This window comes from Hemitrygon akajei, chromosome 21, assembly GCF_048418815.1.
Source record: "Hemitrygon akajei chromosome 21, sHemAka1.3, whole genome shotgun sequence".
In the NCBI taxonomy this organism is placed as follows: domain Eukaryota; kingdom Metazoa; phylum Chordata; class Chondrichthyes; order Myliobatiformes; family Dasyatidae; genus Hemitrygon; species Hemitrygon akajei.
This window is the reverse complement of record NC_133144.1, coordinates 20,897,438-20,918,248: the sequence shown is the minus strand read 5'-3', so window position 1 is coordinate 20,918,248 and position 20,811 is coordinate 20,897,438. Positions and strand designations below refer to the sequence as shown.

The following is a 20,811-nucleotide window of genomic DNA, read 5'->3' as shown; positions in this document are numbered from 1 at the left end:
CCTCCTTCCTGATGATAACAATGAGAAGAGGGCATGTCCTGGGCCATGGGGGGGTCCTTAATAATGGACGGCGCCTTTCTGAGGCACCGCTCCTTGACGATGTCTTGGATATGATGGAGGTGAGTACCCAAGATGGAGTTGACTAAGTTTACAACTTTCTGTGGCTGCTTTCGATCCTGCGAAGTAGCCCATCTCCCATATACCAGACAGTGATACAGCCTGTCAGAATGCTCTCCACGGTACATCTTAGAGGTTTTCAAGTGTTTTAGGTGGCAAACTCCTAATGAAATATAGCTACTGTCTTGCCTTCTTTATAGCTGCATTGATATATTAGGACCAGGTTAAATCCGAAGAGATCTTGACACCCAGAAACTTGAAATTGCTCACTCCACTTCTGATCCCTCTGAGAATTGGTTTGTTTTCCCTTGTCTTACCTTTCCTTAAGTCCACAGTTAGCTCTTTCATGTTACTGACACTGAGTGCAAGGTTATTGCTGCAACACCACTCAACTAGCTGGTATATCTCACTCCTGTACACCCTCTCGTCTCCATCTGAGATTCTACCCACAATGGCTGTATCATCTGCAAATTTATAGATGGCATTTGAGCTATACCTAGCCACAGTTGTGGGTATAGAGAGAGTAGAGCAGTGGGTTAAGCACACACCCTGAGGTGTGCTAGTGCTGATAGTTAGCAAGGAGGATATGTTATCACCAATCCACACAGATTGTGATCTTCTGGTTAGGAAGTTGAGGATCCAATTGCAGAGGGAGGTACAGAGGCCTTGGTTCTGTAGATTATCGATCAAGACTCTGGGAATTATGGTGTTAAACACTGAGCTATAGTCAACAAACAGCATCTTGACATGAGTGTTTGTATTGTCCAGGTGATCTAAGGCCGTGTGCTGTAGACCTATTGTGGTGATAGGCAAAATGCAGTGCGTCCAGGTCCTTGCTGAGGCAGGAGCCTTTATTAGGTCAGTTTTATTAATATCATTTAAGTGTTAGCCATGTTTTAGTCAGTACTACTGTGCTTCTTGAGTCAGAGGTTGAGAGTTTGTCCCATCACTAAGGCTTGAGCAGCAGGCAAGGTTGGTACTCAATGTAGCATTGAAGGAATGGTATGCCTTTGGAAATGCAATCTTTTGGAGGAGGCAGAGGAGTTCTCCCTTGCCCCCTGACCAATGTTCATGCATTAACCAATCCCACCTAAATAACAACAGCATTTTATACATTGGGTCTTTGAATTTTTTTTTTTGTGTGAAATAGTGGTGTTTGGGATGGAGAGGGTAGTTTCCCCTTTTGTGCTAAAATTGAGTACCTTGTGGTTATTACAGAAGACCTTAAGCATCAACTTCTGTGATCATAATTTGTAGCAAAGATGGCCACAATAATAAATAATACCTCCATGTTCAAAGTCATCCATTGGTTTCTGCTTTTGTTTTTAACTAAAACAGTTTTCTTACTGCAGCCTCACCATCACGACACCTCCACAAACAATTTAATCAGTAATCCATACACCATTTCTTTGTTCTAAAAGCTGTTTTCTTAAAGGTAAAACTTATGTAATGCAGTTTTAGCAATGGCCTAGTCTCATATTGTATGTTTTTTTAAAAATTTGCTTAAATTAAAATGGAAATATTTAACCCCAATGTATATTAAAGCATTTCAAAATTGCTTCAGGGGCTCTGACGCATTGTTAGACATTCTGAGGTCTTGCATTGGTGATAGATAAATCCAAAAAGATGTTCTTTCATGTTTATTTCCCATATTTCAAAACATAGAAGGAGGCTATTTGGTCCACCAATCCATTGCCAACTCTGAGCAATCCTTCTCCCCCACTTATAACCCTGTGATACATTCTCTTGTAGAATTCTTTCTATTTTGGAGATTGCATAAATTATACCACCGTCTGGTATGGGTTGGGGTGATGGCTACTGCGCAGGATTGAAGTAAGCTGCAGAAAGCTGTAAAATTATTCAGCTCCATCATGGTACTAGCCTCCGTAGTATCCAGGACATCTTCAGTGAGTGGTGCCTCAGAAAGGCGGCGTCCATCATTAAGAACCTCCATCACCCAGGACATGCTCTGTTCTCATTGCTGCCATCATGAAGGAGGTACAGAAGCCTGAAGGCACACTCTCAACGATTTAGGAACAGCTTCTTCCCTTCTGTCATCCGATTTCTGAATGGGCATTGAACCCATGAACACTACTTCATACTTCTAATTTTTTTTTGCAATATTTAAACTATTTAATATACAGTATATATTCATACTGTGATTCAGTTCTTTACCGTTTTATCATGTATTGCTGCAAAGTTAACAAATTACACAACATATTCCAGTGATATTAAACCTGCCTCTGTTCTATTGTTGAGGATAACATTGTGTTTTTTTTTTAAATTGAAGCTAACTTTCAGTCTTTTATTCTTTTCCAGATAAAGAGGGAATTGGACACAGAGAAATCGGGGATCCGTTTTATACCCTTCCAGGAGCTTAAGCCATGCCTACCAGATGCACAGGTTCTGCAGCCTTCAGAAGGTTCTCCATGCCCTCAGAATGAAGATCCTGTCAAAGGATTGTCGCAGCATCTTCAGCAGGCCAAGTTCACGGAATCAGAAAGTCCAGAGATGAGTGGCACAGCCAGTGAAGCCAGCTCTGGTGAGGAAGTTGATGGTTGTTCGAGGACTGATGCACCTCACAGGCATAAACCCCTCCCAGCTGCCAATGGGAGCGGGCACCTGCCGATAGGTTCTAACAGCAAGGGTCTGCCTAAGGGAACAGCCATGCGATTTCTTGGCTTTCAGCTGGGAGAAGGGACAGCGACACTGGCAGCTCAGCGGATCACTGTGTCACTGAATTGCAGCAGGTATGATGAGCGATAGTGGTGTGAAAGTGCATTGGGGCAGTCAGCCATCGAGGCACACAATTGTGAATCAGAAGACCCTTCAGCTCATTGTGTAAGGCTAACCAAATGCATCTTTTTGTAAAACCCGATAAAGCAATCTTCCGGTAAGGTAATTCATTTGAAGTCACAGCAATTTAGTAAGAAAAATCCCCTCATCTCCTCACTGATTCTTCTTGCCAATTATTTTAAATCTATATTTGGGTGGGGCACAGTAGTGTAGCTGTTGGCGTAATGATATTTCAGCACCAGCGTCCCAGGTTCAGTTCTGCCACCGCGTGTGAGGAGTTTGTACATTCTCCCCACGACTCTGTGGATTTTGTCCAGGTGTTCCAGTTTCCACTCACATTCCAAAGATATGCAGGTTAGTAAATAACTTGGTCTCGTGGTGTAATTGGACAGTGCGGGCTCATTGGGGGGACCTGTTACCATGCTGTATCTCTAAATTTTAAAAAAAGTAAAATATTTTCTGATCAGTGGTGGAAGCTGTTCCTATTCACTTAGCAAAATCTTTTCTAATTTTGAATATTTAAATCTTTTCATCCTCTCTGCTGTAGGGAGTACAATCCCAATTTCTTCAGACTACCCACACGATTAAAACCTCTATTACACTTCCTTGAATATTTCACTAGAAATTCTTCCTTGTTGCTCAGAATTTCAGGCAATGCTGCAGACACCCAAGGCAGTGATGTTTTTGTGAAAATATTAGCATAGCTGTTCTCTCTATTAAAAAAGCCATGGATCCAATATCTATTTCTAACAAGGGCATGTAATTAGAGATGGATGTATAGGACTGTGCAAAAATCTTACACACACATAGTTGCAAGAAAGTTTGTGAATCCTTTGTAATTACCTGGTTTTCTGCATTAATTACTCAAAATGTGGTCTGATCTTCATCTAAGTCACAATAGTAGACAAACACAATCTGCTTATAAACTAATAACACACAAACAATTATACTTCTTGTCAATACTGAGTACATCTTTTAAACGATCACAGTCCAGAATCAAAGTATGTGAACCTCTGGGGTAATGCCTTCTACAAATGCTATTTGGAGTCAGGTGTTCCAATCAATGAGATTAGATTGGATGTGTGGGTTGTAGAGGTGCCCTGCCCTGTAAAAAAGACAAAGTCAGGTTACTCACAGAGTCTGCTCTTCTCAAGAAAGATCTGTTTATGTGCAACAACACACACAAAATGCTGGTGGAACACAGCAGGCCAGGCAGCATCTATAGGGAGAAGCGTTGTCGACGTTTCGGGCCGAGACCCTTCGTCAGGACTATCTTTCCTTTTGTTTAGTCCTGACGAAGGGTCTCAGCCCAAAACGTCGACAGCACTTCTCCCTATAGATGCTGCCTGGCCTGCTGCGTTCCACCAGCATTTTGTGTGTGTTGTTGTTTGAATTTCCAGCATCTGCAGATTTCCTCGTGTTTATGTGCACCTTGACTTGATCAAAACAACTTTTAGAGGACCTTAGAAGAAGAATTGCAGGGACGTGTGAAGCTGGAAAAAGCTACAAAAGCATTTCTGAAGACCTGAGTGTTCATCAGTCCACAGTAAGAGAAATTGTCTCCAAATGGAGAAAATTCAGTACTGTTGCTCCTCTCCCTAGGAGTAACTGTCCTGGAAAGATCACACCAAGAGCACAGCATGTGATGCTGAAGGAGGTGAAAAAGAACTCATGGGTAACAGCAGAGATCTCCAGAACTTGTTAAAGTCTCTGTTCATGTGTCCTCTATTTTAAAAAAAACATAGAACAAGAACGGCGTTCTTGGAAGGACACCACAGAGGAAACCACTGGTCTCTTAAAAAAAAATTGCTGCATGTCTCAAGTTTTCAGAAGACCACCTGGATGTTCTACAGTTCTTCTGGGACAATGTTCTGTGAACAGATGAGACAGAAGTTGAACTTTTTGGTAGAAATGCACCATGTTTGGAGGGAAAATGGACTTAGATTAAGGTCAGACCACATTTTATGAGTAATTAATACAGAAAGCCAGGTAATTGCAAAGGGTTCACAAATCTTTTCTTGCAACTGTATCTATAGCTAGGGCACCTAAGACTTTTGTACAGTACTGTATTTGTCATTGTGGAGTGGAGAGCGAGTTTGTAAATTTGACAGAGGTGAAGGATATTAGGAGTGACAAGGCAGGAAGGGTGTGGGACAGGTGGTAGAGGAGGATTGCCAGGGGCAAGGGGTGACACAGAGCAGACACACATAGCCCTGAGACACCAAGCAAGGTCACCCAAGGGTGACCTACAGGCTAGCAGAGGGAAGGAGAGCCTTACACTTACAAGCCACCCCACCAGCTAGAGATAGGGTAGGCAGGTTATTTTAGCAGCATGGACTCGATAAGTCAAATGGTTTCCTTCCTCCTTCCATGACATACATTTTCTTTGATTCAAGCCCATTCTGTATTTCACAACTGATCTTCTACCTTAACTTGCTTTCCTGAATTATCCCTTAATTCATTACATTTCTTTAACTCCAAAAATCTATTACTCAGCTTTGAATACACTAGAGGACAGTGAATCCAGAGGTCTCTGTGTGGTAACTTATGACGACTTGCCTGAGTTTGAAATTACTGGGCCATTATTCTACTATCATGGTTCCTAGTTCTGGTACCCCAGCATGGTAACACATCATCCCTGCAACTAGTATATTAAGTTCCATAAGCTTTTTATGATACAATAAGTTTTCCTGTTTTAAACTTGAAGGCACATTGAAATATGCTTACTCTCTCACAATTCAAATCCTTTTCCAAGAAAATGCTCTGAGTCAAGTACATATATTCTCCATTTGCCAAGAAGAATCCCAGGCATAGGTCAAGAGTGTTCTCAAGAATGCCCATGTGATTTAAATTAGAATAATGCAGGTGATTCTTGGTAGATGAGGCAGAATATTGTGGAGTGCAGATTAGAGGCATGTTACTGATTAATGACCCCTTAATATATGCCATCATATCTATAACCTTATTACTAAACACGCTTGAGGAAAATATCTTTGCCATTGCTGGGTCTACATCCTGGACATCCCTTCTCAACTTGCACCTTAACCAGGGCCATAGCAATTCAAACAGACATCTCAGTGTTACCTTCTCGTAGGTAATTAAGGGATGTGCAATAAATGCTGGCTTTAGCTGTGAAATATTGTTTAAAAATATTGATTTCCAAATTATTTGCTGCACATTGCCTTTCAGTGATACCAACACTTTAAGCAGGTGTTTCATAATATGTGGTGGGCCAAGCAGGAGAAAAGATTGTTTTGCACAGAGAGAAGTTGCCATAATTCAAATATTTCACAGTCAGATAAAGAAAAAAAGAAACATTAGTCTTTTCTGATTTTCCTACCAAAGTTGGTAACTTCATATTTCTTCCATATCCCCACCCCTCACCAGACTGCATACATAGTTTTTCATTCTCCTCACTACTTGTAAATTTAGCTAGAAAACATCTTTATTGGGTGAAAGAAAATAGAACATTATGTTTGTCCTTTTAGTTGCCATTGATAAAGGTTACAAATAACTGAAAACAATCACAGGTCCTTGTGTGCCAAACTGGGGGGAAAATCTCTACTTCTGTTCTATGTTCTGTCAACCATCTGTGCTAACAGGCCCAATCCCATGAGATTTAATTTAATAACCTCATATATAACACTTCATTAATGCTTTCTGAAAGTCCAGTTCTACTGTTTCCCCCATATAAAAAATTTTTTAAACTCAATAGATTTGCCAAATGCTATTTTTCACAAATCCATGCTGCAACATGGATTTTAATAGGGCCCTGTTACCACACACCAAATGATGGATGATGTCAAAGAGCCTCGAACTGTCATACCAGAAGTGATTGAACAGCATGACATTGGACTTCTGAAGTTCGACAAGGAAACTGGAAAAGCAATTCTGCCTGACGCATTGAAAACAGAAATAATAAAGCTGGGTTCAAAGTATTTCCAGAACAGTGAAGGGCCTTTCCTACCAACAAATAACCGCTCAATGACCAAAACTTGGTTCAAGAGGAAAGTGGGAAATGGTCGTTGTGAGGAAGTGACACGCTCAGGGCTGGTCTATTCCCCTTCTTAAAAAGTCTGCATTTTGTATCTGTTGTCTTCTCTATTCCCAGTCAGACCATCAATCCTCATTTGAGCAAGTAAGTGGATTCAACTAGTGGAAAGCACCTGAAAGGATTAATGTTCATGAAAATGCCAAAAATAAAGAAATGGAAATAAATTTAGCTGGAAACAGAGGAGTTATTGACGTCGTATTTCAGTCACAGATTGAGAAGGAAAAGCAGAAGTGGCGTGATATTTTGATGAGAATCCTTCGCTGCATAAAATTCCTTGCGACTCAGAACCTGGCTTTGTGAGGACACAGGGAGTCACTTCAGCTAGACGATGACTCCAATGTGGGAAATTTCCTTGGCTTACTGAAACTACTGGCCATCTTTGACCCTGTCATAAAAGAACACCTCACTCATTTGGAAAGTCATCCTGGATCCACGTCTTATCTTACACCAGGTGTCCAGAACAAATTCATTCACATGATGGCATCCACTGTTCGCCAGAGTTTACTGAGAAGCATTCGTAAAGCCAAGTACTATGTTCTACTAAAGCCACGTTCCACTCGACTCCTGATCAGACACACCATGAGCAGGTGTCAGAAGTAGTGAGGTATGTGGAAGTTGATTTTGAGAGATAAACAGTCTGTGTTAGAGAGTTCTTCCTTGGTTTTATCCAGAGAAGCCAGAAGGATGCTGAGAGCTTGGTTGAAGACATCTTGAAACAACTAGGAAAGGACGAAATGGAGCTACAAGATTGTCGGTCACAGTGCTATGACAACGCTGCTGTGATGGCTGGACACAGAAGTGGTGTTCATCAAAGAATAAGTGAGAAAAACAACCTGGCAGTGTTTGTGAATTGCGACAATCATTCACTCAACTTGGTGGGTGTACATGCAGCCCAGCAGGATACAATGATGGTCATGTTTTTTGGAACCATCAAAGCTCTCTACGTGTTTTTCTCTCGTTCAACACAGCGCTGGGAAAAACTCAAAAACGCCGTGCCTGTGGTTGTTAAGTCAGAGTCCGAAACCAGGTGGAGTGCAAGGACAGAAGCAGTGAAGCCTGTCAACAAGTACCTTGGGGAGATACTTCAAGTTCTCCAGGATACGATAGACAATGAAAATGAGACCAGTGAAAAAAGTGACGCAAGGCAGCTGTACAACTGCATGTTGAGTTACAATTTTCTGATTTTGCTAGGATTTTGGAACAAAGTACTCGTTTGCATTGACCGTATTCAAAAGAGGCTGCAGGATCCTAGCATGAACTTCCATGATGCTGCCCTGGATTTGAAAGCCCTCCGAGATCATTTTTATGATGAAAGAGAAGTGTTGGTCAGTGAGTCACTCGAAGAAGGAGTCGGTCTCTGTCAAGAATGGAATATTGAAGTTGAAAGACATTAGAGATGAAAGAAACGAATGGCTGATGAGACCTTGAGAGATGCTGGGTTAACAGCTAAGGAAGAAGTGGAAAGAGTCATGAAGGGAACACCCAAGCGTCTTCACAGAGAAATGGACAAAAGGTTCAATAGTTTGCACGACACTGGTGCCAAGTTTGGGTTCCTTCTCGATGTCAAGGGACTGTGTTATGGCACCGACAGTAACGACCTAATGAAGAAGTGTGAAAATTTGGGCCTATTGTACAGCTCTGATGTTGATGGACAGCAGCTATATGAAGAAATTTTGGATTGCAGAATGTTGCTATCAAGGCGGGTCAACATGAAAATATCAAGACCTGAAGAGCTTCTTGAATTTATTGTTCAGTATGGAGATGAGAGCATCTTCCCCAATCTACGCATTGCTATTCAGATAATGCTAACCATCGTAGTTTCTATCGCCAGCTGTGAGAGATCATTCAGCAAGTTAAAACTAATATTTTCGTATTTGAGAGCCTCCTTGGGTCAAGGCAGACTGTGATCTTGCTCTGCTGAGTGTAGAAAGAGAAGAAACTGAAAAAATTGAGTTTGATCACATCATAGACCAATTTTCAACAGTGATAGCAAGGAAGGTGCAGTTATAATTTTCATGTAGTGCCATAATTTGTTAATTAAAAGATTAACGAGCTTGACTTGTATTTTTGAGCTGATATTAGGTAAAATTATCTAAAAGATGGGGGTCAGATGTTTGGACAGGGGCACAATTTCAGTGCTTGCCATAGGCAATATTTTCCGTAGGTATGCTCCTGGACACTGTTCCCTAAAGATATCCTGGGTACTTTGTAGGCTAGTGCCCAAGATGGAGCTGACTAGATTTACAAACTTCTGCAGCTTCTTTTGGTCCTGTGCATTAGCCACACAGTCATGTGTATATAGAGAGTAGAGCAGTGGGCTACGCATACGCACCTAAGGTGCGCCAGTGTTGATCGTCAGCGAGGAGGATATGTTATCACCAATCTGCACAGACTGTGGTCTTCCGGTTTGGAAGTCGAGGATCCAATTGCAGAGGGAGGTACAGAGGCCCAGGTTCTGCAACTTCTGAATCAGGATTGAGCTATAGTCAATGAACAGCATCCTGACGTAGGTGTTTGTGTTGTCTAAGTGGTCTAAGGCCATGTGGAGAGCCATTGAGATTGCGTCTGCTGTTGACCTATTGTGGCAATAGGCAAATTGCAATGGGTCCAGGTCCTTGCTGAGGCAGGAGTTCAGTCTAGTCTTAACCAACCTCTCAAAGCATTTCATCACTGTTGCTGTGAGTGTTACCAGGCAATAGTCATTAAGGAAGCCCACATTATTCTTCTTAAGCACTGGTATAATTGTTGCTTTTTTTGAAGCAAATGGGAACTTCTGCCCGTAGCAGTGAGAGGTTTGAAAAGTTGAAAATGTCCTTGAACACTCCCGCTAGTTGGTTGGCATCAAAATCTCCATTCTAAATGCATACCCTTCTATTCTGAGGCTGCGCCCTCTGGTCCTAGATTCTTCCACGATTGGAAACATCTTCTCCGCATTTGCTCTATTTAGACCTTTCAATATTTGATAGATTTCAGTGACATCCCCCCCCCCTCCCCCCCCATTCTTCTATACTACTCCAAATACTGGCTGAGAGCCACCAAATACATCTCATATATTAATCCTTTCATTCCTGGAATTATTCTCGCGAAACTCCTCTGGACCCCCTCCAATACCAACACATTCTTTCTTAAATAGGGCCTAAAAACTGCTCACAATACCCTGTGTGATCTGACCAAAGCCTTATAAAGTCTCAGCACTACATCCTTGCTTTTATGTTCTAATCTGTTTGAAATTAATGCTAACATTGCATTTACCACTGACTCAACCTGTAAGTTAACCTTTAGGGAATCCAGCATGAAGACTCCAAAACCCCTTTGGATCCCTGATTTCTGAATTTTCTCCCCATTCAGAAAAATAGTCTGTGCAATACTCTATCTTTAGTATTGGCTGCTGAGAATTTGTAACTTGCTTGGGGTCAGGTTGCCTTACTTATTATTTTTAATCTTTTTTTATATAAATTTTTTTAATTGAATTTTCAAATAGGTTACAGAAGGAAAAAAAATTATCAACCCTTCCCCCCTCCCCTTAACCTGTCGCCCCTAACATATCCCTATAGAAAGAGAAAAAAAAGAGAGAAGAAGAAAGAAAGAAAGAATGCCTGGATATCGGAAGATCCCCACATGCTCCATGGAGTTCATAATAGCTTTAGTATATATATTTCTTTCTTTCCTCAGATAACCAATAATTTTATCTTCAGAGCACCTATATATTTAATCCTATCTTTTGTAAATAAGGGCGTCAAATTTTCAGAAATATTTTGTATTTATCTCTTAAATTATAAGTAATTTTTTCAAGTGGAATGCAGCTAAAAATTTCATTCTTCCAACGATCTATACTTAAGTATGAATCCGATTTCCAAGTAGCTGCAATAGCCTTTTTGGCTACTGCCAATGCAATTTTTATGAATTCTTTCTGATATTTATTCAGTTTGGATTTTGGTTTTATCCCTTCAATATCGCCTAGTAAAATTAATGTTGGATTATGTGGAAGTTGTGTTCTAATAATTTGTTCCAATAAAATTCTTAAATTTGTCCAAAAAGGTTGAATTTTAAAACAAGACCAAGTAGAGTGTAAAAAAGTACCAATTTCTTGATTACATCGGAAACATTGATCAGATAAATTTGGGTTTAATTTATTTATTTTTTGTGGTGTAATATATAATTGATGTAAAAAATTATATTGCACTAATCTTAACCGGACATTTGTTGTATTTGTCATACTGTCAAGACATAGTCTTAACCAACTTGTTTCTTCAATTTTAGTATTCAAATCAGTTTCCCATTTTTGTCTTGACTTATGAATTCCTTGTTTAATTGCCTGTTTTTGAATCAAACTATACATACAAGAAATAATTTTTTAAATTTTTCCTTTTTGAATTAAAGTTTCTATTTCATTAGGTTTCAGCAATAACATTGTTTGACCCAGTCTATCTCTTAAATAAGCCCTTAATTGGAAATAACAAAAAAGAGTGTTGTTTGATATTTTGTATTTATTCTTTAATTGATCAAATGACATTAATACACCTCCTTCAAAACAATCTGCTATATATCTAATCCCCATTTGAAACCAATTATATAAAAGTTGGTTATCCATTGTAAAAGGAATAAGTTTATTTTGAATTAAAGGTCTCTTTGCTAATAAAGATTTCTTTATCTCATCATCAACATTTATCTTATCCCATAAATCAATCAAATGTTTTAATATAGGAGATTCTTTATTTTCCCATATCCATTTAGATTTCCACTTTTATATAATCTTCTGGTATATTTTCTCCTATTTTATCTAATTCTATTCTAATCCATGCTGGTTTATCTTCATCAAAAAAAAAGATGCAATAAATCTAAGTTGATTTGCTTTATAATAATTCTTAAAGTTTGGAAGTTGTAACCCTCCTAGGTCAAATTTCCATGTCAATTTTTCCAGTGATATTCTTGACATCTTACTTTTTCAAAGGAATTTCCTCACACATTTATTTAACTCTTGAAAAAACTTCTGCAGTAATTGTATTGGTAGTGTTTGGAATAAATATTGTAATCTAGGGAATATATTCATTTTTACAGCATTTACTCTGCCTACTAATGTTATTGGTAACATCATCCATTTATCAAGATCTTCTTGAATTTTTTTCAATAATGGTAAATAATTTAATTTATATAAATTCTTTATATCATTATCAACTCTTATACCTAAATATTTTATACCATTTATCGGCCATCTAAATTGAATTATTAGTCGACATTGACTATAATCTCCTTTAGTAAGGGGTAGAATTTCACTTATATCCCAATTTATTTTGTAGCCTGGTATCTTCCCATATTCTTCCAATCTAGAAGATAATTTACTCAGCGAATACAATGGGTTTGTTAAATAAAGCAAAACATCATCAGCAAATAAATTAATCTTATATCCCTCCTGGTTAACTCTGAAACCCATAATATCTGGGTCTGTTCTAATTAATTCAGCTAATGGTTCTATCGCCAACACAAAGCAGGTGATAATGGACAACCTTGTCTAGATGACCTTGTTAACTAAAATGATGTTGAAATTTGACCATTTGTCACTACTTTAGCTTTGGGATTAGTATTTAAGGTTTTAATCCATTTTATAAAAGATACTCCTAATCCATATTTTTCCAATACCTTAAATAAAAAATCCCATTCCAATCTATCAAATGCTTTTTCTGCATCTAAGGCAACTGCCACACTCATTTCCTCCCTCTTTTGTTCCAAATGAATTATGCTAAGTAACCGAGTTACATTATCTGCCGATTGTCTATTTTTGATAAATCCTGTTTGATCCATATGTATTAATTTTGGTAAGTATTTAGATAATCTATTAGATAAAATTTTTGCTATTATTTTATAGTCAGTATTCAACAAAGAAATAGGTCTATATGATGGTTTTAAAAGATCTATCTTTTTTTGGCAATACTATTAAAATAGCTGTTGAAAAAGATTCTGGAAGTTTATGTGTTCTTTCCGCTTGATATATTAACTCCATAAAAGGAGGAATTAGTAAATCTTTAAACTTTTTATAAAATTCAGGCGGAAAACCATCTTCTCCTGGGGATTTATTACTCTGAAGTGATTCTAGAGCTTCTTCGACCTCTTTTAATGTAAAAGGCATATCTAATCCCTTCTGTTCTTCTGAATTCCGTTTTGGAAAAGTTATTTGTGATTTAAAACTTTCTATCTCGACATTATCATTTTGTGATTCTGATTGATACAGTTCAGAATAAAAATTCTTAAAAGTTTCATTAATTTCTAAAGGTTTATAAGTAATTTTATTTACACTTGTTCTAATTGCATTTATCGTTTTGGAAATCTGGTCTGTTTTTAACTGCCAAGCAAGAATCTTGTGTGATCTTTCACCTAGTTCTTAATATCTCTGTTTAGTTCTCATAATGGCTTTTTCTGTTCGATATGTCTGAAGTGTATTATATTGTAACTTCTTGTTAACAAGTTGTCTTCGTTTTTCTTCTGTCATATATCTTTGAGATTCTTTTTCTAATTTTGTAATTTTTTTTCCAATTGATCTATTTCTACCATATATTCCTTCTTAATTTTAGAAGTATTACTTATTATCTGGCCTCTCAAATATGCCTTCATTGCTTCCCATACTATAAATTTATCATCAACTGAATGTAAATTTGTATCTAAAAAAAACTGAATCTGCTTTTTCATGAAATCACAAAAATCTTGATGTTTTAATAATATTGCATTAAATCTCCATCTGTAAATTGATTCCTCTTTATCCATCATTATCATTGTCATTGTCAAGGGGGAATGATCTGACAATATTCTAGCTTTATATTCCATATTTTTCACTCTGTCTTGAATATTCGTTGATAATAGGAAAAAATCTATCCTTGAATAAGTTTTATGTCTATTTGAATAAAATGAGTAATCTCTTTCTTTTGGATTAACTCTTCTCCATATATCAATCAAATTTAAATCTTTCATCAATGATAAAGTTACTTTTGCTACTTTTGTTTTTGTAACAACCTTTGTTGATCTATCTAAAACTGAGTCTAGACAAAAATTAAAATCTCCACCTATTAATATTTTGTCATGTGCGTCAGCCAAATTCAAAAAGGCCTCTTGTATAAATTTTACATCATTTTCATTTGGTGCATAAATATTCATAAGAGTCCATAGTTCAGAAAAAATTTGACAATGTATAATTGCATATCTCCCTGCAGAATCAATTAATACATTTTGTATTTTAATTGGTAAAGTTTTATTAATCAAAATTGCAACTCCCCTCGCCTTTGATTTAAATGAAGCTGCAATAACATTTCCAACCCAATCTCTCTTTAATTTCTTATGTTCTATCTCTGTTAAGTGTGTTTCTTGTAAAAAAGCTATATCTATTTTCATTTTCTTAATGTATGTTAAAATTCTTTTTCTTTTCACCGGTCCATAAAGCCCATTAACATTAAAACTTTAAAAATTCAGTAAATTAGTCATTATTTTTAACAGGGTTACTCCAATCTATAGTAATACCTAACCTTTCAACTTTCGTAGTACCTTGGGGAATCTTTTTTAAAATTCTCCATGTTGCTATGTGTCTCCCCCCCCCCCCCCCCGATTGTCCAGGCAAAGAAAGAAAGACAAAAGAAAAATAGATTATAAAGAAAAAAATAACAAAATACCCCCCCTACTAATGTTGTGAATAAAAAAAACACAACATTACCCCCATCCGTTGTACGGGTCATGGCAATCGCCATGATTACAAACGTGAGTCCCGTAGCAATCGATCCAAAGTTCCCCCAGCTCCCCTGTAATATAAAAAAGTATATATAAGAAAGGAAAAAAATAATATCACTACTCTCGATTAATATTTCTCAAATTTTTACCTTTCTCCCCCTGTATCATATAATTAAGAATATATTTAAATATTCTTCTGTCCTTAAACTTCCATCAACTCCGTTCACTGTTCCTGTCTTCATCTTTAATCCGTTTCACTTTTAAATCTTTGGCTGTGGTTAGCGAATATTTGGGAGTTCTTGTGCAAATTCTTCCGCATCCCGATAATCAGTAAAAAAGTCTTCTTTTTCCGTCATCCAAAAAAATTATCAGGGTTGCTGGGTGGCGCAATATAAATTTATAACCTTTTTCCCATAAAACTTTTTTTGCTGGGTTAAATTCCTTCTTTCTGTTCAAAAGGTCATAACTTATATCAGGATAGAAAAGAACTATTTTTCCTTCTATCATCAATGGCCCATTTCTCTTTCTGGCACGTTGGGCAGCTGCCTTCAGGATCTTTTCTTTATCTTGATATCTTAAGCGTTTTATCAAGATTGATTGTGGGTTTTGATCAAGAGGTCTTGATCTTAAGGCTCTGTGAGCCCTTTCAATTTCAATTAACTGGGTTCCTTCTTTCATTTCCAAAATTTCCGGAATCCATTTTTGAAAAAAAATTATTGGATCCTCTCCCTCTATACCTTCTTTAAGTCCAACAATCTTAATATTATTTCGTCTGCTAAAATTTTCAAGTACATCCACTTTTTCCAACAACCGTTTTCTTTCTGATCTCCAGGCAGAAATATTATCTTCCATTTTATTCACTCTATCAATGGTGTCTCCGGTTGTTTCTTCCAAGTTTTTAATTTTCTTGTCCATTTTGTCCTGTCTTTTCATCATTTTATCAAACATAATCTTCATATTGTTAATATCTTTATTACTTTTAATGCTTTTAATTTATGCATTATTTGCACCAAAGTTTTTTTTATGTCTCCAATATCACCTCCAACCTCTTCCTGTTACTCTTCTTTGTTTGTCTCTTCATCTTCATCTGATTTATCCAGAGAATCTGATTCCACCTCATATTCACTTTCACTTTCAGTTCCGATCATAGCTGGGATTTGTAGTTTGGGTTGCTCGTGTTTGCGCATGCCCCTTCCTTCACACATGCACAATTCCTATTGCTCTTTTTTTTTGGAAACGGTTGATGTTGCCACAGTTTCCTGTTCTGTATCGCCGGAGGTAAATTGCACTTGAGCCCGAGGCTCTTTCATGGCGGCCGGCCTTGATTCTTTTCCAACTTGTGTTGTCTTCAAAGTAGTAGTTTTCTGCTTCTGTTTAGGAGGCATATCTTAAGACAGTCCTGAGTAGTTTATAAGTAATTTTTAAAAGGTATTTACTAACTTTTCTTCACTTAAACATTATTTTACTGGTTTTTTACGGGAGAGCTGGATTTCCACGTCTTGATCCTGCATCATCACGTGATGTCCCCCATTATTTTTAATCTTGTAATTAAGTCAAAACCAAACTGGCCAAAAGAATTCAGCAGAATTTTAGCATTTAGTATTCCTAATGAGTATCTCTCTTAGAATTGACCGTTGTCCAATTTCTTTTCAAAGATGCAAAGTAACTGCAGATCTGACTGTGTCCCAAAATCGCCCTTCTTCTGCAAGCTGTGAGAAATGTAACACGGACATCAGTGTGGCATTCCAACCCGGTGTACTGCATGAGAATTCGAATGTCTTGGGTTACCTGGACCTGCGTGGATGTGTCCCTGTAGACTTGATCTTACAGGACAGTCACTTTACTGTGGGCTGTCTACACTGCTCCAAGGAGGGAACTCTGCAAGTGAGTAAAACAGGAGTCATTTTAAGTATCTGACCTGTTGAGATTCTAGTAGCTTTTTTGTTCCTCTGGCATAAAAGATTAGTTGAGATAAATCTTGTAATATATATGTGTGATACTTACTGCCTGGTATGCTGTTGGCGTTTAGGGCAGCAATGAAGGTCTTCCATCTCTGGTGGTGTTCAGGGATTCCTTCATCAAGTCAGTAGCTTCCACTTTTCTCAGTTTTCACTACTATCTGTCATGCAAATCCCAACTGGAGACTCAGGAATACCGTCACACTCAGATGTAGAAGGATTCTTCATTGCTGTTTCTGTAACAGTTTTGATTTACCACTCAGGGTTGTTAGCCCTGAGCTGAATCCCTGAATCTGGTAGACCACTCTTAGTCAAGCCTCTATCCTTTGACCTGTTTGGCCTGGGTGGCTCTACCAAGAGCTGAAGAGTAAAGCACTAACTCAAGCCAACATAGTTCACCAGATCATTGAGGCATGCAAGCCTCCAAACCCTACCGCAAGGATGTGGTCCTCTTGGAGAATATGTGTCATTGGATGGATAATATTACATTTGGCATTCTAGTAACTGGAGAATCCAAAAGGTTTTAGGCATCTAGGTGATTTTGTAGTTCATCAATAGAGAGATTGTTTCTGACTTCAGGTTACAATAACTGGATCAGAGGATTCTAGGAAATGGGCTTTCTCCATACTTCTCACTCTGTGCATCTCTGGGTTTTTCTGTGTTTGTTTCCCATCTTTTGACACTTTTACTTGGAAGCATGCATTACATTGTATGAGATGGCAAGGAGAAGAAAATAAAGGAGCTTCCATGCATGGGGTTGATGATGTTACTCCATGCCTTAGCTCAAGGAAGTGGCAAATGCAACTTTAAAATCTGCAATGGAATTTGAGAAACATTTCTGGCATAATTCCCCCCTTATTATAAGTTCAATTATTGAGTTTTAAATTATAAGCAGTATTTGTACATGATTATTGAGTCCCTTATAGAAATTGCTAACTGAGTGTCTACAGTTCATAAACTTTCTCCTTTTATCCAGGGTCTGTCCTATGGCCGTTATAAGGAGCTAAACTGTTTGCACTGTCATGGCAAACTTGGCGTTTTGGTGGAGGCAACACATTTTTACCAGATAAACAGTCAGTCACAGGATGAAATCGGTGAGGATGCCTAAATATACCTGCTTCCAGTGGCAAAAGGCTGCAGAGTTGGGAATGAGGAGAACTGATACAGAAACAACATTTGATACATAGGTCTGGAATTATAGAGTGTGGAATCTATGGAGCTTAAGTTATCCATGCCTCTTTTAATGATTTTTTTCCATCCCCCTGACCTTCCTTATCCAAATGTATCAGTAGAGCACAAAATCCCATTTTCCTCCATTCCCTTAGAGCAGGTGTTTCCCCAGAGGTGGAATTAACAGGTTCCAAATTCTTACCACCACCTTCAGAAAATGAATTTCTTTTGAAATCTGTTTGTGGTTTACTAGTGAATACCTTGTTTTGACTCCCTCTGGGTCTGGTCTGCTCTCTCCCTCCCCCACTCCTTATTCTATTAAAATCTTTCATAACCTATTCTGAGTTATTCCTTGGCCTTCTAACTACACAACAACAAACCAGCTGGGATTGTTTCCTGACGGGTTTTGACAATTTCACTTTTAAACCAAAGAAATTTTAGGCTAATTAGCCAGTGTACTCTACATGTATAATTTAATTAAGAAATAACCTGTGATCTGATATGCTGAACGTACCTCTGTTTAATCAGACAAAAAAGAACTAAATGAGAGTTTCCTTATTACCAGACACTGAAGAAGTCTGGGCACAGTCCTAGTTGGGAGAAGAATTCTTTTCTGAACCGTTTCCTCCTTTTTATTGTAGTTTGTATGCTTGACTATATGTGTCTCATACTTCAACCATCCAGTGACCAGTTATTTGTTTTTATCTATTGCTGAAGATAAAAATTCAGTTCATCGGCATAAGAAGAGGCAGCCTCAAGGATCTACCATTCAGCTTGGTAAACCCCTGCCTGAGTTTGGCACTTGCAGCCATTACAAGAAAAGTTGTCGTTGGCTCAGGTAAGGGCATGCTTTAAATTCAGTTTTTGACACTGAAAATTGTTTCTCAGTCTCTAACCCAGCCATGGCTTACTTTTAGCAGATGGAGTGGTGAAATGGGAAAGAATCTGCATTAGTAAGAAAAATACCAGTTAAATGATGTTTTTCTATGACATTATTAGCTGTTGGAGAGGTCTGTATGTGCTCAAGAAGAAGGAGGCAACAGATATGGACCTTGTGTAGGCAGGCGGGATTAGTTTAATTTGGCGTCATAGTTGGTGCAGACACGGACAGAGGGCCTGTTCCTGTGCTGCATATTTTTAATTTAAATGTTCAGAAACATAAGCAGTTAGCATGCAGTGCTAGTAAGGAAGGCAGATGAAATATCTGCCTTTATTGCAGTGAGGACACAGTAAAGAAATGAGAATATCTTGCTGCGGCTATATAGTATGTGGGACAACATTGCAGTGCTTAATACTGTTTGACTCTGCTAATTTGCAGAAGATGTGCTTGCAATACAGAGATTCACTGGAATAATTTCTTGACCTAGGAAATAATTTAGTGAGACAGTACTGTGTAGAATGTATCTGCGTTTTCTGGAATTTGGTAGAATGTGAAATGAAATGAAGTTCTGACGACAGATGGATGTTCCTCTCCTGAGGATGTTTACCCTCAGGAGGAGTCGAGAGCTAGAAGACTTGTATAAGATGAGGAGGAAGTTCTTTTGAAGTTCTGTACCCTGGAGAGCTGCAGAGATTACATCATTAGGTGGAATTGAGACAGATAAAAGTTTTTGGGCTGTAGGGGAATTGGAGGTTATAGGGGAAATCTCACAGGAAGCTGAAGTTGAGGCTGAAGATAAGATTGTTCATGACATTCAAAGATGGAACTGTCTTACTTAAACATGTGGTCTATTCCTATTCCAATTTTGTGTATTGTAAACCTTAATTCAAGATTTTGATGCCTCTAGGCTGTTGTCCTTCCTTTATCTTTCATAAAGTTGAATTTATCCAAAGCTCTGTATCCTAATTTGCTGCACCCTTAACTCTCATTGTTTCTGTACTTGCTGACCCAGGTAAGCAATATTCTTCAGCTGTTAATCTCCTAAACTCTGGAATTCCTGCCATAAAGCATCCTTTACTCTTTCTTTTCTTGAACACCAACCTAAAGCCAAGCTTTTTATTGACTGTTCGAATACCTGCTCTGGTGTGTGACAATACTTCTGGAGACACCATGGGATGTTTTATCATATTAAAGCTACTTAATTGCTTTCTCTGTCCTTACTTTGCAGTTGTTGCATCTCCCACACTTTTATTAATGATACTTTATCTTTTCATTCCTTCCACACACACACACCCTATCGTGATTGAAGAATGATAAGCAATCTTGGACATCGGCATCAGATGGATGAATTGGTCTTGGGGAGAGTTCATCAAAATGATGCTTTAAATAAGGTTTCATATCAGTTTGGTTTGCGTATCCTTAGTGTAGAAAATTATAGAGCGAGGCAAGTAAGATATTTAAGGTAATTTAAAAGACTGTTGGGGTAGAAAGAGGGGAAGTGTTTTCCATTGGCATGGGAGACTAGTGTAAGGTCTTGTTGAGCACAACAATGCTAGCAAACAATACTGGAGCATGGAACTCCACTAAAATACTACCGAAAGCTGGGGGTCAGTTAGCAATTTTGGAAGGGTAGAGAAGGTATTAGGTTTAGGAGATCATTTGTGATCTATTTCTCTGTGAGGGCTGTATGCTCCAATTCTTATATCTGACTGGACAGTATTCAACACTCATCTGTAAATAATCACTGCCTATGGTTTTAATGTTTTTTTTTCCTGATGAATCTCTGCAGTTAACCATATCACAGTTACTGAACAAAAAAGGTTCTGCAGATGCTGGAAATCCAGAGTAACATACACCAAATGCTGGAGGAACACAGAGTGGAATAAATAGACAATGTTTTGGACTGAAACCCTTCAGGCCCTGATAAAAGGGTCTTGGTTCGAAATGTTGACTGTTTATTCCTCTCCGTACATGCTGACTGACCTGATTCCCTCCAGCATTTTGTGGGTGTTGCTGTGTTACTAAGATACTGTTTGTAGGGAAAAATCATTTTATCCAACACACATATAAGCATAGTAGGTATATCAGAAGCAAGAGCCCCTCTGTTGGTCAGAGGTGACAATGGATGT

At 38.1% G+C, this 20,811-nt stretch overlaps 1 protein-coding gene across 3 annotated transcripts in view; it reads left to right on the top strand.

The window, feature by feature from the left end:
- Positions 1-20,811, top strand: part of LOC140714144 (uncharacterized) — a 47,257-nt gene that overhangs the window by 16,943 nt on the left and 9,503 nt on the right. For all 3 annotated transcript variants that reach the window (XM_073024972.1, XM_073024970.1, XM_073024971.1), the window contains exons 6-9: positions 2,437-2,867; positions 16,330-16,558; positions 17,609-17,726; positions 18,520-18,640. In XM_073024972.1, the coding sequence (XP_072881073.1) occupies positions 2,437-2,867; positions 16,330-16,558; positions 17,609-17,726; positions 18,520-18,640 (899 nt within the window). The remainder of the gene's footprint in view (positions 1-2,436; positions 2,868-16,329; positions 16,559-17,608; positions 17,727-18,519; positions 18,641-20,811) is intronic.